At 38.8% G+C, this 20,022-nt stretch overlaps 2 protein-coding genes across 2 annotated transcripts in view; one reads left to right on the forward strand and one right to left on the reverse strand.

Moving 5' to 3' along the window:
* Positions 1-17,314, forward strand: part of LOC107700794 (polycystin-1-like) — a 103,720-nt gene extending 86,406 nt beyond the window's left edge. The window contains exons 34-48 of the mRNA XM_016502610.1: positions 1,210-1,259; positions 2,251-2,450; positions 2,567-2,639; positions 3,406-3,521; positions 3,616-3,818; positions 4,333-4,527; positions 4,893-5,032; positions 5,443-5,573; positions 7,409-7,529; positions 7,994-8,119; positions 9,376-9,550; positions 9,663-9,950; positions 11,479-11,613; positions 12,801-13,121; positions 13,641-17,314. Of these exons, the coding sequence (XP_016358096.1) occupies positions 1,210-1,259; positions 2,251-2,450; positions 2,567-2,639; positions 3,406-3,521; positions 3,616-3,818; positions 4,333-4,527; positions 4,893-5,032; positions 5,443-5,573; positions 7,409-7,529; positions 7,994-8,119; positions 9,376-9,550; positions 9,663-9,950; positions 11,479-11,613; positions 12,801-13,121; positions 13,641-14,786 (3,420 nt within the window). The 3' untranslated portion in view covers positions 14,787-17,314. The remainder of the gene's footprint in view (positions 1-1,209; positions 1,260-2,250; positions 2,451-2,566; positions 2,640-3,405; positions 3,522-3,615; positions 3,819-4,332; positions 4,528-4,892; positions 5,033-5,442; positions 5,574-7,408; positions 7,530-7,993; positions 8,120-9,375; positions 9,551-9,662; positions 9,951-11,478; positions 11,614-12,800; positions 13,122-13,640) is intronic.
* A 1,516-nt stretch (positions 17,315-18,830) lies between these two features.
* The window catches only part of tsc2 (TSC complex subunit 2), a 49,900-nt gene continuing 48,708 nt past the window's right edge, over positions 18,831-20,022 (reverse strand). Inside the window, 1 exon segment of the mRNA XM_016502611.1 lies at positions 18,831-19,609. Coding sequence (XP_016358097.1) covers positions 19,439-19,609 — 171 coding nt within the window. The 3' untranslated portion in view covers positions 18,831-19,438.

The raw sequence follows: 20,022 nt of genomic DNA on the forward strand, positions 1-20,022 counted from the left end.
GAGAAGTGCTCACTAACACAGATTTAGACAGATTTGTGAACAATATTTGAGAGAAATAGGCCTTTTGTGTACATAGAAAAAGTCTTAGATCTTTGAGTTCAGCTCATGAAAAATGGGGGCAAAAACAAAAGTGTTGCGTTTATAATTTTGTTCAGTGTATATTATAAAGTATTTTATATTTCTTAATTAATTAATTACCTTTTCTTTATTTTAATTAGTTTTATGTATTTATTTATTTTAAATGTTTATTTTTATGTTTTGTTATATTCTACATTTATATTTCTATATGTTCATACATTTTTCACATATTTCTTTTAAGAAATATTTTTTATTTAATTTGTTTTTAATTTATATATTTTTATAAAAAGTATTTTTTATAATTATTCATTATTAGTTATTTATTTAAAATAATTTATTTATTTCAGTTTCTTTTTCAATAATCTAGTTCTTCACTAAACCCTGGCATTGTGTACTATGAATATTGTTAGTATAAGTTACTTTGGACAAAAGTATTTGCTAAAGTGTGTGTGTGCTTGTGTGTACATTAGCCTGATTGATGAATTTCATTCGACTCTCATTGTAGTAAATTATTCTGTTTTTGAATTTTCTGATGCAGGTCTATCTGTTATTCAAAGGGAGAACACAATATATGTATTTGTATTTATTCCGACAGAGACCCAGATGTGTTTCTCTCGTACCTTTCATGAGGTGCAAATTGAAATGCTCTCGCCGAATACTTTGTTTGCATGCTCCAACTGATGCACAGAAACACAAAGGCCGAGAGAAACCTTGACGAAGACCTTCTTATCATTATGTTTGTTAGTCATAGCTGATTTGTTTCCATTTCTCTGCGGTGCGGGGGGAGGACAAGCTAAATGAAATGGTTTGAAAATGAAAGGTGCTTTTGTCGTCTTCGTAACATTTGAATGTGCTGCAGTTGAGTCTGTCACAGCCGTCACCGAATGTCACATTTCCAGGCCGTTTTTTATTCAAATGCAAAACATGATGAACCGACTGACAATCTAAAGAAGTATGAGGTACAAAACTGAAACAAGAAGCTCCATTTAGATTCCAGCCGTGAACTGTGAGGGGAGCAAATATATATATATATATATATATATACGGCAGCAAACACGTATCCTGAGATGAACTGAGTGTATTGTGCACCTGCAGAGGAATGAGCTCACTGCTGTTTCTCTCTCTCTGCAGACATACTCAGAGGAGACCAACATTGACCTGCCCACGCCGTCCACTAAGAGGTAAGCATGAGGTCACCGAAGCGCTAAAGCACAGCTCATTAAACACAGACCTGCAGGATGCAAAACATCCTTTACATCGCACACACCACAAATACACCACTGAATGAAAGACTGAATAACTGAGCGAGAATGAACAAATGACTAAAGTCGATCTGTGGTTACTCCTAACTGAAACTATTCAAACTTGTTTTCATTACTTGAAATACAGCTAAAATCAAATCAAATATAATATTAGATGAAAAACTTGATGAGCTGAAACTAAATTAGAAATGTTGCCTTTGCATCTAACTGAAATGAAATTTGGATTTACTAAAATTACTGAAACTAAAACTGAAATAAAAATATTGAAAAAAAACTAATACAAATTCTAAACAAAAATACTAAAACTTGAATAAAAATTAAAAATAAAAAGCTGCTCCAAAATATTAATGCATGCTATAATATTATATAAATAATAAAATAACAATGGAGTGAATAAACTTGTATTGAGTAATGTATGTGTTGGGTTTGTTTATTTATTTTTAGTTTTTTAACAATGTTGAATAATCCAGAGGTGGTGGGTAAAAATTGATAATATAAACAACTGAGTGAAAATGAATGTGTGGTTGAATAAATGTATTTCATAAATTATATTGAATAAATGAAAGTGAATGAAAAGCAATTCACTGAATAATAAGTGAATGATTAAAAAAACAGATGCATTAAGAGAGCATAAGTGAATCAAACACTCAGTGATCGACTAATCAAGTGAGAGTGTGAATGAATCGGAGTCAGTGATTTACTGAGTGAGTGAATGAATGAATGAATTTAAGTGAGCATAAGTGAATCAAATACTCAGTGAACGATTCAAAAAGTGAGTATAAATGAATCAGAGATTCAAGAGTTTGTGAGTGAATGAATAACAATGAATGAACAACTGAATGTGAGTCAGCACAAGAGAAAATGAGCGCGCGAATCAGACTGAATCTCTGAGTTTGTTCTTCTGCTGTAGTCTTCAGAGGTGGAGCATTCCTGACTGTGATTGGCCGGATGTGTTAACCGACCCGTCTGTGGAGATGGGGCCGGTGTTCCCGCCTCGGCTCAAGAGAGGTCAGGGCAGCAGACATCTGGGTGTGGACATTCCCTTCAGTCCCGATGAGGAGGACACTGTCTATGACAACAGCCACAGGAACAAATACTTCTCCTCCTCAGGTGACACGCTGGCCTCTGGCCTCTCCTGTACTTGTTTATTTTTGCATACTTAGTACTTAAGTACGTACTTAGTGCATAGAGCTGGTTGTTGATTGGATGCTGGTTTTGATTGACAGATGAGGATCTAATCAAGCGCATTCTGGCCGATGGACAGCTGCTGTCTCAGACGGACAGTGACATGGGCGATCTGTAAGTCACGCGCAGTTTCTCATCTGCACTTCAGAGTGTCTGTAAACAGGGCCGTCCTTTGGGCGGTGCAACTGGTGCGCTCGCACTGGGCCCCGCGCTTTGAGATTTTAAAAAATACTTAATTAACATCGACTGGGAAATTTCCGATGCACACAAAGGTAGTAGAGTCCATAAAATGAAATTTTCAAATAGAAATAATATAAAGGACATAAAATAATATAAAAAAAACAGTATTATACTGTGTATATTTAGTGCAGCATATATGTGAATGAAATGGCATCAGATTCATCCTAAATTTGGTGGTTCTTCAGTGCTCATACGTTTTTGTTTTTTTTGTCTTTCATGAATTATGCATTGATCAACTTTCAAGTGCATGAACACCTCATTAAAAAGTCTGTTTAAACAAGTTTTATAGCATATACACTATCGTTCAAAAGGTTTTTTTTATGTTTTTGAAAAGTGTCTTATGGCTGACTTTTTTTGATCAAAAATACCGTAAAACCAGTAATATTGTGATATATTATTACAATTTAAATGATCAATTATTCATTTTGTGCTCAATTATTAATAATGGTGCTTACTATTATTATATGTTGAAAGTTTTTGCTACTTCATTTTTTTGTGGAAAGTGTGATACTTTGAATAGAAAGTTCAAAAGAACAGCATTTATTTGAAATAGAAATCTTTTATAACATTATGAATGTCTTTACTTTCACTTTTGATCAGTTTAATGTGTCCATGCTGAATGAAAGTGGTTTGTGTTTAGCTCCAGTATATTCGGTGATAAGACGGAGGTGATTCTACTGCAAAAGATGAATGAACCTGTTCCGTGTGGAACATTTAGACGAGACCCTCCCAAAACTGCCTTTACTTCACGCACAGGTACACACACACACTTCTTCTGATCTTTTACCTCAGAAATAGACACAAACAGCTGAACTCCTGCGCGATGTGTGTGTGTGTATCTCTCTCTTAGTGGTGACGGATGTGTGTAAGCTCAGGCCGTTTCCTCCTCTGTGTGGATTGGCTGCTCTGTGGGCCAGCTGGGTGGGGCTTGTCCTGTCCAGCAGCCTATCAATGTGGCTGGGGCGGAGCTTCAGCGAGGGCGTGGCTCTGATGTGGCTCATCTCCTGCATTGCCAGTTTCCTGTCGTCATTCCTCCTTCTCGAACCTCTGAAGGTACATACACGCACAACAGCAGACGGAAAAAAAAGAAAACAGATAGAATAGAAATAGAATAGAGCAAGCTTAGATCAGAGAAGCTAGTGTTAGTTTGTTTTTTTTTGTTTTTTTAAAGAAAACAAGCAGTTAGTAAATAAATAGAGTGCAAGTCTAAAAGGGGCAAGTTTTTTTAAAGAATAGAATTAGAATAGAGATTGCTGGAGTCAGAGGGTCAAATAAAGATGCATAAAAATGCATTATTATTATTATTTAAATCATATATCTATAAATGAAAATGATTAATTAGATAAATTCATCATTTATATAAATTATTATGAATATTGATAATATATCATTATTGATAATGTGCATATCAATAAATATGAACATTTTAATTTAGCTAATTATATCTGTTAATGTGTATAATTATATACATATACATACGTGGATGACGCAAATGATACATTGTGAAATAAGTGGTGTTTTAAATGCAGCTGTGTTGGCTGATTCTGCTGTGTGTGTGTGTGTTCAGGTGTTGTTGGAGGGGGTGTATTTCTCTCTGGTCGTGGGTCGTCTGAGAGCTGAGGAGCAGGATGTTCTGGTGGACTGTCCGCGTGTGGAGAGAGTGGTTCAGCGGATCCCGCGAGTCAGGCCGCCGCAGGGGTTCGCTCTCTCACAGGCCCGAGAGGAGGCGCGCAAGGTCCGCCTGCTGCACACCATGCTGAAGGTACGGAAGTCATTTCAGTGAACAGTGAATTAAGGCTTCAAAGTTGTCATAACTCTATAGTTTTCCTAGAAGTCCTTTGTTAGCTTCAACTCCAGCATTAACTCCGGTTATAAAGCCATTGAGGACATCTTTGTCATGGCTGACAGCCGCCATACACACTGTGCTCCATTAACATCGCTGTGATTGCGAGGTTGACTCTCGGACACAAAGGAAAACTCTGATTGGCTGTTGGATCGGAGCGGGCTTCTTCTCATTAGACTGTCTGAGCTGTGATTGACGTGTGTTTCTCTCCGCGGTGACAGAGCCGCTCGTGAATGTGAAGGAGTGGGTGTCTGAATAATAGATGTTTTGTGTCGGATTGACAGGGTTTCCTGCTCTACATGCTGTTCCTGCTGGTGGTTTTACTGCTCAACTACTCAGACTCGTCCAGAGACGCCCATCGCCTACGACTTCACACTCAACTGCAGGAGCACTTCCTCACAGAACACTTCAACAACATCAGCAGGTACCAGACACACACACTCACTCACTCACTCACTCACTCACTCACATTCACACACACACACACACAGATGTAGCTCTTTTAGCATTACACAACTATTGTCCAGCAACAAACACAGGAGCATGTAGACTAGAGTTTTGTCTTTCCGTGTTGTCTTTTTTCTGTTGTTCACCAATCTGTCGGGTCAGACTCCATGCAGTCAGTCTGACAGAAGTGTGTGTGTGTGTGTGTGTGTGTGTGTGTGTGTTGATGTATGAGATCAGACAGAGGAAGGTGAGCTGACAGTATGTTGATGTAGTGTTTTCGACAGGTGGCTGCTGTTTCACACCATGAGCCTCTCTGAGCGTCACAGTCCGTTTGTAACACACACACACTCACACGCGTCTCTAACTTGTCTGATCCTCTGTCTGCAGACATGAAGATGTGTGGGCATGGCTCTCAGACTCCCTGTTACCACGGTTACTGGATGGACCTGACCTAATGGAGAAGACGGGCAGCCTGCTGATAGGTCGACCCCGCCTCCGACAGCTGAGAGCTCAGCCAGGTGCTCCACCACCACATAAACACAGCTACTTCATAAAAATATAGATAAATATAATATATTATAATAAATAATAAATATAAATATAATACAAATATAATGTAATATTATTTATTTTTTACATTTATTCAAAGCAACTTATGGAGAAACACATTCTTTAGAGGATAATTCATATGTATGTTTTCTATACATATATATATATATATATATGCTTTTTATACAAAATATAAACACTGGATTTAGCGGGTTTAACTTTCATTATTGTTGGAAAAAATAATAACAAAGGCATCAGTGTCTGAGCAAATGCTGAGTTTGAAGCAGAATATTGTTGTTTCAGGAAAGCATTACGTACATAAAGCGGCTCATTTTCTGCTTTTATTACCTTTGATGGTCCTGTGCTCCTGGATCTGCATAAGACTGTATAAAGAACATCATAAAAAAGGTATAAAGAGGTCAGCACTCGCAGATGGGTGAAATGTTCTTTCATTTTCCCGAGAACAATGAGAACGACAAAGAGTGTTCAAGCAGAGCTGTCAGACTGAGACTCAGAGCATTTCAGTCTGACTGAAATGGATTTTTCCTCACAGACACACACATTCATATAAGGTGGATGAGTAACAGGTTCAGAATACACTTCAGTGACCAACAAACTTTGTTCATTTAAATTTTCACTACATACATTCCAGTGTTGGGGAGTAACTAGTTACATGTAACTGAATTACATAATTTAATTACAAAATAAATGTAACTGTAATCGGTTACAGTTACTGAGCCAGCAACAAACACAGGAGCATGTAGACTAGAGTTTTGTCTTTCCGTGTTGTCTTTTTTCTGTTGTTCACCAATCTGTCGGGTCAGACTCCATGCAGTCAGTCTGACAGAAGTGTGTGTGTGTGTGTGTGTGTGTGTGTGTGTGTTGATGTATGAGGCATAACATAAAAGACCTTACATGTCAATCAGTCTCCTTGCTGTCTAAGTGTGCAGTAACCAGTATTGGGGAGTAACTAGTTACTAGTTACAACGTAATTTAATTACAAAATAAATGTAACTGTAATCGGTTACAGTTACTGAGAAAAATGTGTAATTAAATTACTGTCACTTATGCAAATGTTAACGATTACAAAGGGGTTACATCTGAATATTTTCTCACACATACAGATTTGATTAATTTCTTTGCCAAATTGCATTGATTGCTCTAAAACATGAGACACCAATGTTTCAGTAGTTTCGGGCACATAATATGACATGCTCATTCGATAACGGTTTTATTTCCTATTTGGGTTTATGTATATGTTTTATTTTTTAAATGAACTGTTTTTTTTTTTCATAAAGGCATTGTTAGATGCCAGTGTTTCCTGTCATAGCTATGCAAAGATTTGATTTCAAAAACAGTATCATAGCTATTAATACTATTTCTTGTTATGATTTGCTAAAGACTGATTTTGTAGTGGCGGTGCTTTAAAATTGAATTATTATAATCTTAATTCAAGTGATGAAGAATTTGGAAAGTCTGACATCAGTGTTGAGCACTACTGTAAGGTTAACCCCGCCTGCTTTAAATGTTTCAAAATGATTAAAAGTTTAGAAAAATTTCGGGGGGAAAAAAATGAAATTTAAATTTAGAAAAGTAATCAAATGTAATCAGTTACATGATTAGTTAGTTAAAGTAATTGAAATAGTTATTCTAATAATTACATTTTAAATAGGGTAATTTGTAATCTGTAACTCGTTACATTTCCAAAGTAACCTTCCCAACACTGATACATTCTTAGGAAACAAATAATAAAAGCGCAAATCACTCATGAACTTTGACCCCCATCTTTCTTGCTGTCTTCCAGAATGCCCCGTCATTGGCTATTTCCCAGCAGCCTCGTGGTTTGGGTGTGTCCCGGCCGGATGGGCGGAGTCAGCCTCAGAATTGGTGCAGAACTGGAGTATCAGTACAGCTCAGAGCAGCGGGTGAGAGTCACATGATGCATTTGTCTTCTTTTATCAGCCAAACTGAAAATCCCAGGATTCATTACACAGGAGAGTGAAATGTCAGTTGTGAGTTGAAGCTCCTGTGCAAACCATAGGATGGTTTGGGGAAAAGGGTGAATTTCAACTGGCAAGGCAATTTAATCTACAAGATTAAAGAAGCTTTGTTCTTCCATGACACCACTTGTATAACTGTTGTCATCCAAATTTGGCTTTTGATCTCTTGGTTTTTTGTTCTGGAATACAAGGGTCAACTAAACTGGAGGCCGTCAGGCTCCTGGATCAGTGTGCGTTCAGTCTGTACAGATCTCTAGCTGAATTAATCATGACCCAGGTTGATCTTGGATCATGTCTTCTGGCTCAGAGGTTGTCTTTGTTTTCTCCTCTGCTCTGGAGCCTCGTCCGCATGTCAGTGAGATTCTCATGAAGGTTTGATGTGTGTACAGTGTGTGGCACTGGGGTCAGGTGTCTGTCTACAGCAGCGCTGGATTTGTGCAGGATCTCAGCAGGACCATGCAGGACTCCAGAGCTGTGATCAAACAACTCAACACACACCAGTGGCTCGACCCACTGTGAGTATAAACTCACACACAGACACTGATATATACAGCCAATGCATACTAATCAGTTAGTGAGGAGATGCTCAACAAAAGACTGTAGAAGGAGGAAGTTGTTTTGGAGGGAACTTGTTTTATATTGACTATTTATTGCACACTCATTTGCACCACACAATAGGCCTTTTAGGAAATTGATCAAATCAAAAAAAGAACAACAGTTGGCTTCTCAAAACTGAGCTCAAAATGTATTACCATTTATCAGTCGTGAAATTATTACCTAATGAAAATAACTTAATAATTGCTAGATTATCAGATATATTATTTAATATTTTCGAATAAATTATTTGTTTTTATTAATTAAATACATTTTTGATTACCAGATTGATAAGCAAAATGTATATTTTTATATTATATTGTATTACATTAGATTAGATGATTTTTTTGTTCTTGTTTAGGCATGTCATAATTCATTGCTTTATTTAAAGATTTAAAAATGTAAAAATTTTTATTATTTTTAATATATATATATGTGACCCTGGACCACAAAACCAGTCATAAGGGTCAATTTTTTTAAATTGAGATTTATACATCATCTGAAAGCTGAATACATAAGCTTTCCATTGATGTATGGTTTGTTAGGATAGGACAATATTTGGCCGAGATACAACTATTTGAAAATCTGGAATCTGAGGGTGCAAAAAAATCTAAATATTGAGAAAATCGCCTTTAAAGTTGTCCAAATTAAGTTCTTAGCAATGCATATTACTAATCAAAAATTAAGTTTCGATATATTTACAGTAGGAAATGTACAAAATATCTTCATGGAACATGATCTTTACTTAATATCCTAATGATTTTTGGCATAAAAGAAAAATCAATAATTTTGACCCATACAATGTATTTTTGGCTATTGCAACAAATATGCCCGTGCTACTTAAGACTGGTTTTGTGCTCCAGGGTCACGCATATATATATATATTAAGGCTAAGGAGATATTGTAAAACATGTTTTATTATATTATATTAAATCGATTTTTTAAACAAATATGCCCGTGCTACTTAAGACTGGTTTTGTGCTCTAGGGTCACGCATATATATATATATTAAGGCTAAGGAGATATTGTAAAACATGTTTTATTATATTATATTAAATCGATTTTTTATTATTGTTTTCTCAATTATTAAATTACTACAGTATTTTATTTTCCTGTAGTCTAATAGACTGGAGGGAACGATACTGAGAACGACTGTCCTCTGATGTTTTGTGTTCAGGACCAGGGCTCTATTCGTGGAGTTTCCCCTCTATAACATCAACACCGATCTGTTGGCCGTCTTCACGTTCCTGCTGGAGTTTCCTGTATCTGAGCATGCTCAGTTTAGTCTGGATCTCAAAACCTGCAGCCTCCACACACTCAGTCACGGCATGAACCTGCCGCTGTTCCTCACGGTAACATCAGCCAATCGCAAAACACTTTTGAAAGCTGATCCTATTATTTCAGTTATTTTTTTGCCGTCTGAACAAAGGCAGAGGTTCATTAAGTTCTTTCTTTCTCTCACAGCTCCTCCTGCTGGTCTTCGTGATCTATTTCTCTGTACGTGAGAGCGCGGTTGCTTGGAAACAGGGGCGTGGCTATTTCCTGCGTTTGTGGAACGTAGCAAGTGTTTGCAGTCTGCTGTTGGCGATTTGTGTTGCCTCGCTACACCTGAGCCGCTCTGTACTCTCCGCCCACCAATGGGGGTCATTTCTACAAAAACGGGACACTTTTACGGACTTCTTTCCTCTGGCTCAGCAGAACCAGGTTCTGACCCAACTCAGCGCGACTCTGCTCCTCCTACTGGTTCTCAAGGTGAGCAAATGGCAATCAAACCCATAACTTTGGCATTGTTAGAAACATGCTCTACAGTTGGAGCTGCAGAATGCCACGCCTTAATAAATGGTGTAGCGAAGTCTCTACTATAATTTTTTTCAAGTGCTTATAAATATGGAATAGTGTGAGATGGTGTACTAGATGAAGTTAAGAACTGATAACTAAAAGAATTAACCATTGTGCCCTTGAGCAAGGCACTTAACCTCAGGTTATGCCAGCGGGATTGTCCTGTTAATTAGTTTGTTCGGGACAACTAAATGAATGCTAAACACACATCTGCAAAGTCATAAATTCCCACCTCAAGTTCTTCTCCTGTATACATCAGGCCAGACATCACTAAATATTTAAAGGTTCTGTATATAATATTGACAGCTAGCAGTCCAGTCCAAATTCAGAATATTGGAGGGAGTTGTTTCTCCTGCCCCTCCTACTCGGGCTCGATGCTCATGTGGGTTGCCAGATTGAGCGCACGCAAGAAGAACGAGTGCAATTAACAATGGAACAGATGGATGCTGAGGCTTTTTAGGTTGGGTAGAATCTGCAGTTTCTGACCCAGTTCGTTTGCTGGCTTCCATGGCTGCAGTACGCAGTGTTTTCCGCCAACTGGCAACCCGGTGTGTCGAAATACTACTGGGTAAATTGGCAGTGGGTGAAATCACAGAGACCACAACAAAAACAGACATTCCGACACAGAACGTACATTTCAAAGTAGAATAACTGGCTGTTGCGTTGTTTTTCAGCAAAACAAGTATGTGAATTTAGCAGGTCTCCTAAATGTCTGCAAACATATTATGGTGTTTTTTTAGGGCTTCATTGATCGATTCTGAATGCATCGCGATTCTCTCTGGAATTGATTCTGAGCTTAGTTTTTAACAGTAGACTTTGATCTACAGTAGTCAACATTTGAAGTGCATCAAAATCTTTCATCAAAGTTGTCCTAAAACCAAAATGTGTTCTTATCTTAGAACAACTTTGATGAACTTTTTTGATCCACTTCAAATGTTGACTACTGTAGTTTTTAACCGCACTCTCATGAAGAAATGCTCATGAAGAAGCGCGCTTGTGCGTTCAGCTGAGTCATGTAATTACACCTGGGCTCAGAATGCTTTTATGACGCCAGATTAATGTAAACAGCTCACTGTAAAAACCCTTGTGATTAGCTTCAAACTTTTCAAACTTTATGAATGATTATTTTAGGTTCAAGAGTGTGTAAGGAACAGGAAGCAAGCAGTTTGCAGAGTACGGCTGTTTCTAAAGCATGCAGTGCCATCTTCTGTTAAAACCTAAGCTCAGAATCAATTCGAGAGAGAAACGCGATGCATTTGGAAAATCTCAGAATCGATGCAGAATTTCTCGATTCGCGATGCATTGATTTATTTCCTCAGCCCTAGTATTTTTATGCTTTAGTACAGTCAAAAAATCTTAAATAATTCTGCAATAATTAATGATATGAAAATACAAACTGGCGAGGCATTATTTATCACTCACTTCATTTATCTCTTTTTAGGCATCACACCAGCTGCGTTTCATGAGAGAATGGGGGGTTTTCGGGAGAACGCTAAGGAGATCTTTCTGGGAGCTGCTGACAGTTGCAGTCACTCTACTCGTGTTCCTGTTGGCATACTCACACACCGGACACCTGGTTAGTACACACACACACACCATCTGCAAAATGATTTAAACCACATGGACTCATGGTTCCTTGGTAAACACAAACCTGTCAAGTGTTTTTTCTGGAAAATGAATAATGCATTTCGTCATGATTATACCGGTGACCTACGCGCATCAACAAATTTCCTACTAATGCAGAGGAAACGAGTATAATTAAAGACATTTATTAGATGCATAAAGGACGTGAGTTCATAAAAGCAGCACATCTCCTTGACGTCAGCCAATTATTTATCTGAACTGAATGTCCGTGTCTTTTAACTATGTACATATCTGAGTGTACGAGGACCTTGACTCTGCCTGAATTACAAATTTCCTACATTTTCCTGTAAAACTTGGCATGCTGAAGTGACCTTGTGTATAAACTGGGTATTGTTATTAGTTGTTTGTTAAGCCAAGCGTCACCATTGCTGTTACTCATACAGAGGGATTTGAGCAAACACACAAAACGAATCTATTAAACATCAGGGCATAGCTTCTTCATGTGGCTTGCTAAGGAGAGTTGTGCTTTTAATTTTTAAAGAAGGTGCAAAATCCCATAGACCAGAATATTATAGAGATTTGGGGTTGGGGTTTTTTAACTTGGGCCAGTAAGCAACCATCACTTCAACAACCACATAACAGTGCCCTAGCAACTTCTTAACAATTCACCGATGACCATATTGTGGGTTCAGTTGTCTGTGCCTGTATACTCATTTGTATACGCATGTTTGTGTTTGGATCTGAACACACCACCCTTCCTTAATCCTCAATTATTAAATTAAAATGCCAAGAAATTCTAGGCTGTTTACATAAGTACTCATTTGTATACGCATGTTTGTGTTTGGATCTGAACACACCACCCTTCCTTAATCCTGAATTATTAAATTAAAATGCCAAGAAATTCTAGGCTGTTTACATAAAGAAAGTGCAAAAAAAACTTTGACATAATGGTGAAGCGGACACAAGAGACTGTTAAATTATCTCCCTCACTCAACTAGAATATTTAATGGGTCAATTATGAGCCATTAGTGAACATTTTATATCTCTTAAAAGCAGTCTGTTCTGATCAATAACTTGAATACTTATTTTCTGGATTTAGTCCAGAACTATGTATAAAAAATAAAAAAAAAGTTTAGCAAAATCTTAAGACAAGTACTATCTTTTATTTCTCCCCTCTAGCTTTTCCACTCTGTCATGGAGGGCCACGGAACTGTTAGCTCTACTTGCTTGAAGTTACTAGGCTCTAATGGGCGTGGACTGTTGTCATGGCGACCGGACAGTGGCTCCTCTCCATGTTCTGCTTCCTGTTTCATCTTCTACATTAGCTTCACTCTCCTCCGACTAGTTTTGCTGTGGCTTTTGATCTCGCCATTGCTAAGGAACTATCGTCGGGCAAGGGCGGAACTGTACCGTCCAGCCGTTGACCTGCAGGACTATGAAATGGTGGAGTTGTTCCTGCGACGCCTCAAAATGTGGATGGGGCTCAGCCGTGCTAAAGAGGTCTGTGTTCTTCCATAATACTCAAGATTCCCTGCCCTTTTGTCAAAAGAAAGGTGTTACCAATGTAGCATGTCAAGAATTAGGTCTTCTAGCATGTATCTTTTTGGTTTTTTTTTTACCAAAATTGAATAGCTCAATTGATCCCATTTTCCCTTCCATATATTGGTAGTATATTTGTAGAGGGTTTTAATCCAAAGCAATTTGCATTGTCTTGATAAAGCAGAATCTTAGTAACTTTGGGTATGGCTAAAGCTCAGGGTGAGTAAATGGTTGCTGGTCAAACACTCCAAAGAACGAGCCATGAGCTGTTACCACTGGGTTCTTACCCTGGGTTGTTCCCAGGGGATTGTCTTTAGAAAATTATTCAGTAAGTTGCTTTGGATAAATGAGTACTTGCTTCTTACCTACTCTCTAGTATGTTGAGTCACATGTCCTCCAGATTAAACCTTCATCGCATGCCTTTGTCCTTTAAATTACCACCACCTTCTCTTGACCCATTATCCCTTTCTTCCCCAACAGTTCCGGCACAAGGTGCGGTTTGAGGGTATGGAGCTCCCTCCTTCACGTTCCTCTTCAACTAGTGACTGCAAGTCCTTGTGTCTTCCTCCTCTGGACACTCCTGAGGCTCCCCCAACTCCCGACAGCATTGACGGAGGATCTGAGGCCTCCTGGCGTCCCACATCCAGCAGCCCTTGCAGTTTGGCTGAAGCCCCAGGTCTAGGACTTGGCCTCACTTTAGGTCTTGGGGTGATAGTTGGAGGCCAAGGCTGGAAAGAGAGAGCTGAGATGGAGGCAACACTCCGCAGAATCCTCCCAGCATTCGATGCTTTGCTTCTGCAGCTGGACCGGGTAACCCACGCCACAGAGGAACTGTATCGAACAGAGTGCCACCTAGAGAGACTGCTGAGGAAGAGTAGAGGACGGGGAAGAGGGGTACACCGCCACAGAAGTCTGGAGTCTGCAGGACAGAAGAGACATAGATACAAGGGGACAGACAGGAGTACACAAGTGGCACAATCTCCCCTGAGAACTGTAATAAGTGCACCTGCATCCGAGAGAAATCCTCACAAGAGAGATCGAAGGTCAAGGAAATCAGAGAAGTTCTCACAAATCACAAGTGCTCTTCCCACAAGCCTCAATAAGACGGACTTGAGTCCCCACAGGACCAATAGTGTCCAAAAGACTCAAGAAACCCCTAGTACCGAGGTGGTAGATGTTGACAAGACTGAGAAAGGCCCTCGCAAGGCGGACTCGGGTCCCCTCAAAGCAAGTCCACCTGAGGGGGACAGTAGTCAACCTAGAGGCCAAAAGGCTGACAAGGCTTCTCATAAAGTAAAAGGAACCTCCAACAAGGTAGACCCAAATTTCCAAAGGGAATCTGAGGTTGCTGGCTGTGCCAACAAACCCATCCCTACCCCTGTTCCCACTCCAGCATCTGCTTCCTCAACTGCTCCTGTTTCTGCCATAACTACCCCTGTACCGATCCCTCGCTCCCATGAGTGGATTTCTCCCACCAACAGCGAGAACCTTCCCTCCAGCGTGTTCCGGCACCCTGCACACACTACTACGAATCCCACCCGCAAACGCAAGCACAAACCTCCCCCACTTAAAAATAAGGTGCACCCCAACACAGACAGACCTATCTCAGGACACCCCAAACCTTGAGACCCCAAGGTTCCACCAGTCAGTAGACAAGTACAGGCAAGGATTTGGAATTGAGTTGTAAGGCTTAGGAACTCGAGGAACGTTGAAGCTCAAGGGTTACAGCATTTCATGAAGAAAGGAGGACCTGGTGACAGCAGGTTTTGTAACCAGGCCCTCAAGAAGAGCAAAAGCAATAAAAGTTGCTTAAAACCAAATAATACACCATAGCCTTAAGTTCAAACCCACAAGTCTTTTGATTTGTAATGCCTTACTAAAAGTCTCAAGATGGAAACTGGGTGCAGGTCACCATGGTTTCTACAATCCTCAAGAAGTTCCAGTTGATGCAAGTTGCCCTTTTCCTTCCCCACTTGCAGTGACCTCAAGTCCAACCTCTTGACCCTGGTGGTCAACTGGGTTGAAACCGACAAGAGCACACCTTGTGCTGTCGCAACAACAAAACAAACTCTTGAAAGAGACAATGAAGGACTACAACAGCAAGCCTGTTGATGCAGGATGGCTAAAGCTTGATGGTATTTGTTGTACAATGTTTGATGAAACGTTCTTTTTTGTGTTGTTAAAGGAAGCTATCTTAAGGTCATGGGTATATGTATCGCCCATTGATGCAGAATAGGCACAGCTTATTCGAAAAGGGCTCACACTGATAAACTCGCACACATACAGACACAAACACCCAGATTGCAGGTACATATTTGATGCGATTACATAAATATTAGAGCTATGCTTCGAGGTACTTATGCATAATTCATGCTTCTTAATATAATGGCATTTTGCGAAAAATAGACACAAAAACATATCAGAAAATATATGAACTTTTACAATTTACCCACTTACACTTATACACTCACATACTTCTGAAGAGGCCATCAGGGTGCTAAACAACTAGTAATCCTCAGGATTTCAAATATATTTCTCTGACATAATTGCTCCCACAGAGCTCCATTCAGAGGTTTCTCAGAGCGAAACGGACCAGAGGGCGAGTGAGAGAAGATGAAATTAGAAGGAAAACAGAGAAGGGAAAGCATGTCAGAAAGTGTGAATTTAAAGGGAGACCAAAAATTTGGGATAACGTAATAGTAGGACATGAAATGTTAGATGAAGTAAGGAAAAAGTTGAGACAGAATTAAGACAAAGGTACGTCCCTCATTCAAGCACAACTCCCAGAATTCTCTGTATGGGGATTTGTTATTCCAGCAGGTAAAAGCGATGTTCCATAAAGCATTATTATTGTTAAGTAGTTGTTATTAAGTAGTTTGTTAATGAATGAAAAACCAGCTTATGATAAATGGAAGTGTGTTTGTTGCTGCCTTCTATGATGTTTTGAATTTAATTTAAAAAGCACTTTGTATTGATGTTTTAATATGAATGATTGTGATGGCATCGGTGTGATTTAATTTGAATGTGTTATGGAAAATGTTTTGCAGAAATAATAAAATAAGCTTGGTATGAACATAAGAGATAGTTACAACAGCATTACTCTCCGTATAATTTTGCCAAAGCTTGCAACTCAAGTAAGAAATAAACTTGTTTCTTTTGAACTTAGCACTTTATTGCAATGTCAAGCTTTAGTGCTTTGCCATATTTAAACTAGTATGTACTATTTCTTCACATACAACTTTCTAGAACTATTCTCTTTGAGTATTATACACAAGCTGCATCAGGATATTAATTACCATTAATTTTCATGTATTTGTTTCTACAATGTGTTGATTTTGTCTCTTGTGAAGTACTACATTGGTATTTACCGTGATGATGCTCAGGGACCCTCTTTTTAAAAACCCAAACTAGGATTTTTAGTTTTTTTGTTGTTTTCCGCTTTAAACAATACATGTATTAAGGTCTCATATATTGAAATTAGAGTAGTTGAGAGTGATTTGATGATTAGCTTAAGCACTCGAAAATATCCACTACAGGGAGTTTTGATTCTGTCAAAGGTCACTTCCACTACAGTAACGTTCTTATTCAGGCCATTCCAGATGAGGTTTAGAAAGGTCATGTTTATCTGTACATATTGGTGTGCCCTGATGTAAATATTGTATTCGAGTTTGATTGCATTGTTTTAATCTCGTTTGCCTTAACCGCACTGAGTAGAAATTTCAGTACACAAAATGGATCGCAGTATGCACAATCATTTCACACAAATGCTTTGGCCAAAGGAAAAAATAAGACCCAAAAAAGGTATGAAAGCATTGCTATTTCCAACAGAACTACACACAGCACAAGCAGTCATTTTAAAATATAATGGCTTTTTAGTAGTTCTTTGCAGGATAGTATTGCCGCTAAAATATTTCTTACTTTTTGTCAGAAAAAAAAAAATAATGTCTGCCATTTCAAACCAGTCACAAGTGCCAAAACATACTTGCATGCAATATTGTAAAGTCTTTTTTGGTATTAAATGCTGAAGGTGCAGTAATGTGTTGATTGCAGGTTTGACATTTCGTGTTGAATTGTGCTGTTGTACTTGTAACGTTGTAGCACTTCGCTTTACATGCTTTTGCACTTGACAAAGTCAAATAAAGAGTCTGACAGCTGAGTGTCTGTGGTTCCTGTGGGGCTTCGTTTCAAGATATTGATTCACCATTCTACACAACTAAAAACTCGTCTCCACCTAACACTATCTTTTGACTTACATTTACATTTAGTCATTTAGCAGACACTTTTATCCAAAGCGACTTACAAATGAGGACAATAAAATGAGGCCTTCTAATGTTTAAATTAACAGACAGTGTTGAGTGTAGCGCATGATTAATTAATTACGGTAATTTACTTTTACCTTAAAAGAGCAAAATAAGGGATTTTTTTGCTCTGCCAAACTTGTACAGTTTGAAAAGATTTTATGACTAGATGCTTAGCAACAGACACCCATATTCACGTGGACAGTCACGGAAACAACGTGCGTTATATAAATACTCAATACCAAATGAAAATATCAAATGGTGACAGTGAAAATGAGTTAGAAAAGTCCACTCAGGAAAAACTAGATGCAGTCGCTAGTATATAATATGATGAGGCGCTATGCTAGAGCCGTTAAAGATCACGTGCTGCGTTCGTCCAATCAATGCAACGCAAACCTTTTTCAGACCGTGATGACGCGTTTTAACGGTCATCAGCATACCAAAACCACCCAGTCTTTTTTTATACTTAAATGTTTCAAAAATTGTGTGTACATTTATAACACTAACGCGAAGTACAATACGAGGTGTTATAAATGTACACACAATTTTTAAAACATTTATAACACTTCGTATAGTACTTCGCATCAAACTACAAAAAAACAACATTTAAAACTACCTTAAGGATAATGCAGTATAGGAGCCCGTTTGGACAGAATAAACAAAATTAAAAAGGTAATTGCGACTTTTTTCTCACAATTTCGAGTTTACATCTCGCAATTTATACAAATTTGCAATTGCAAGAAGAAAAGTCAGAACTGCGAGTTTATATGACGCAATTCTGAGAAAAAAAAATCTGAATTGTGAGACAAAAAGTTGCAATTACCTTTTTTATTTTTATTCAGTGGCGTTAACGGGCTTTCATTATACCGCGTCTCATACAGGAGTGAAGGTACATTTTTACATCGTGTTTTCTTCTGACTGCCGTTAGTCTCTCTTGTTTTCCTCTTATTGGGAAGTCGTGAAAACAATAATGTGGAGTTTTTCTGTTGCTATTTGAGCAAATGGGAACTCAAAAATATATCTTATGTAGTCTCCCATTTACCCAACTGACCTTTTTCACATTTCTGGGTTTCTCAGCAGCAACAATTAAACCTAGGTTTAGTTGTTAACTCGGGGTAATGAGTAGTGTTAAACATGAAAAAAAAAGCCAGGGTTATAACTATTTCAAGTGTGAAAAGCCCTAGATGTATCCGAGTTGAGTTTTGCGTTTTAGAAAGGTGCTATAAATAAAAATAATCAACTCCTCAATATTGCCTTTATAAAGTTCATTTACACAATACACAGGCATACACAAGATTTAGACAGTAAATGATGACAGAAGTATACAGAGGTTTTACTCAAGAGTGAAAGTAGACTCTGAACAACAGCAGGATTTGCAAATTTCAGTGTTTTATTTGGTAGCGAAGCGCACACATGCACACACTTCTGATGCGGTTTACCGTACTAGCTGTTGTTCTGCGAATCTGTTGTTCTATTAGAAACTCATTAGATAAGCAATAACCATCACACACACAAAGGAAACGACAGGATCCAAGCAAAACGGTAGGACGGTTAATATCACAGACCATTTTCATATATTCAGAGAAAAACAACAAGAGAAAATGAGTGTGTGAACAACACAAGTTTGCTCTAGAGAAAGAAACGTGGATGAATGAAGATGGGCAGAGACAGGAAAGCGTGTTAATCATGTGCAATTTAGTCGTACTGCTAAAAACGGCTGCTGATAATGCCAGTGCATGGGTTTACATCCATCTGTCAGCAGTCGGAGCAGCGCTTTGTGAAATTCATTCATGCAGTCGCAGCGTTGAGTGAGGCTGAGCGGATCTCTTACTTCCTGTGGCACACTGGGTTGTATTAAAAGTGATCAAATGTTACTAACACCAAACCTCACTGCCCTCTGCCTTCAGGAGTGGCCTGGTTTGTCTGGACTGATGGGAACGCAGCGTCTCTCGGTCTCAGAAACACGTCACTGGTCTCTCGCTAGACAAAGTCTGTGAAATCGTCGACGGTGGACACCAGCCTCTTCCTCTGAATGGCGTCTGGGTTCGGAGCAGAGCCGGAGGGCTGGTGGGCGGGTTTATTCTGCATGGGGGCGTGGCTTTGGGTCAGCGAGATTGCGTGAGTGGGACGCGACTGAATTTCCTCCTGAGCCTGTGGATGGAGAAAACATCCTCCACGTAATATATATATATATATATATATTTCATACAGTATATAGTAGGCCTGGGCGATAAAACGGTATCGATATTTATCGACGGTACACCTTCTTCGATATAGATAGAAAAAATTTTCGATATAGCGCACGATATAGGCACGTACTATGAGTGACTCAGAGGTCTCAGACAGCACAAACTAATGCCCGGTTCAGACTACACGATTTTAGCCCGATTTTGCCACAATTTGCTTGACGTAGGGTGTCGTGGGGATTCGTAAACGACAATGGGCGTCGGGACGCAAGATTCCATCGTTTCAGCTTGTGTAGTGTGTTATAGTGGACGACAACCGATTCCGCGTCTGCGATGCTTCACGACATCACGACAGAAAGACTAGCATGTTTAATTTTT

This window comes from Sinocyclocheilus anshuiensis, unplaced genomic scaffold (assembly GCF_001515605.1).
Source record: "Sinocyclocheilus anshuiensis isolate Anshui unplaced genomic scaffold, SAMN03320099.WGS_v1.1 scaffold1127, whole genome shotgun sequence".
Classification (NCBI taxonomy): Eukaryota; Metazoa; Chordata; class Actinopteri; order Cypriniformes; family Cyprinidae; genus Sinocyclocheilus; species Sinocyclocheilus anshuiensis.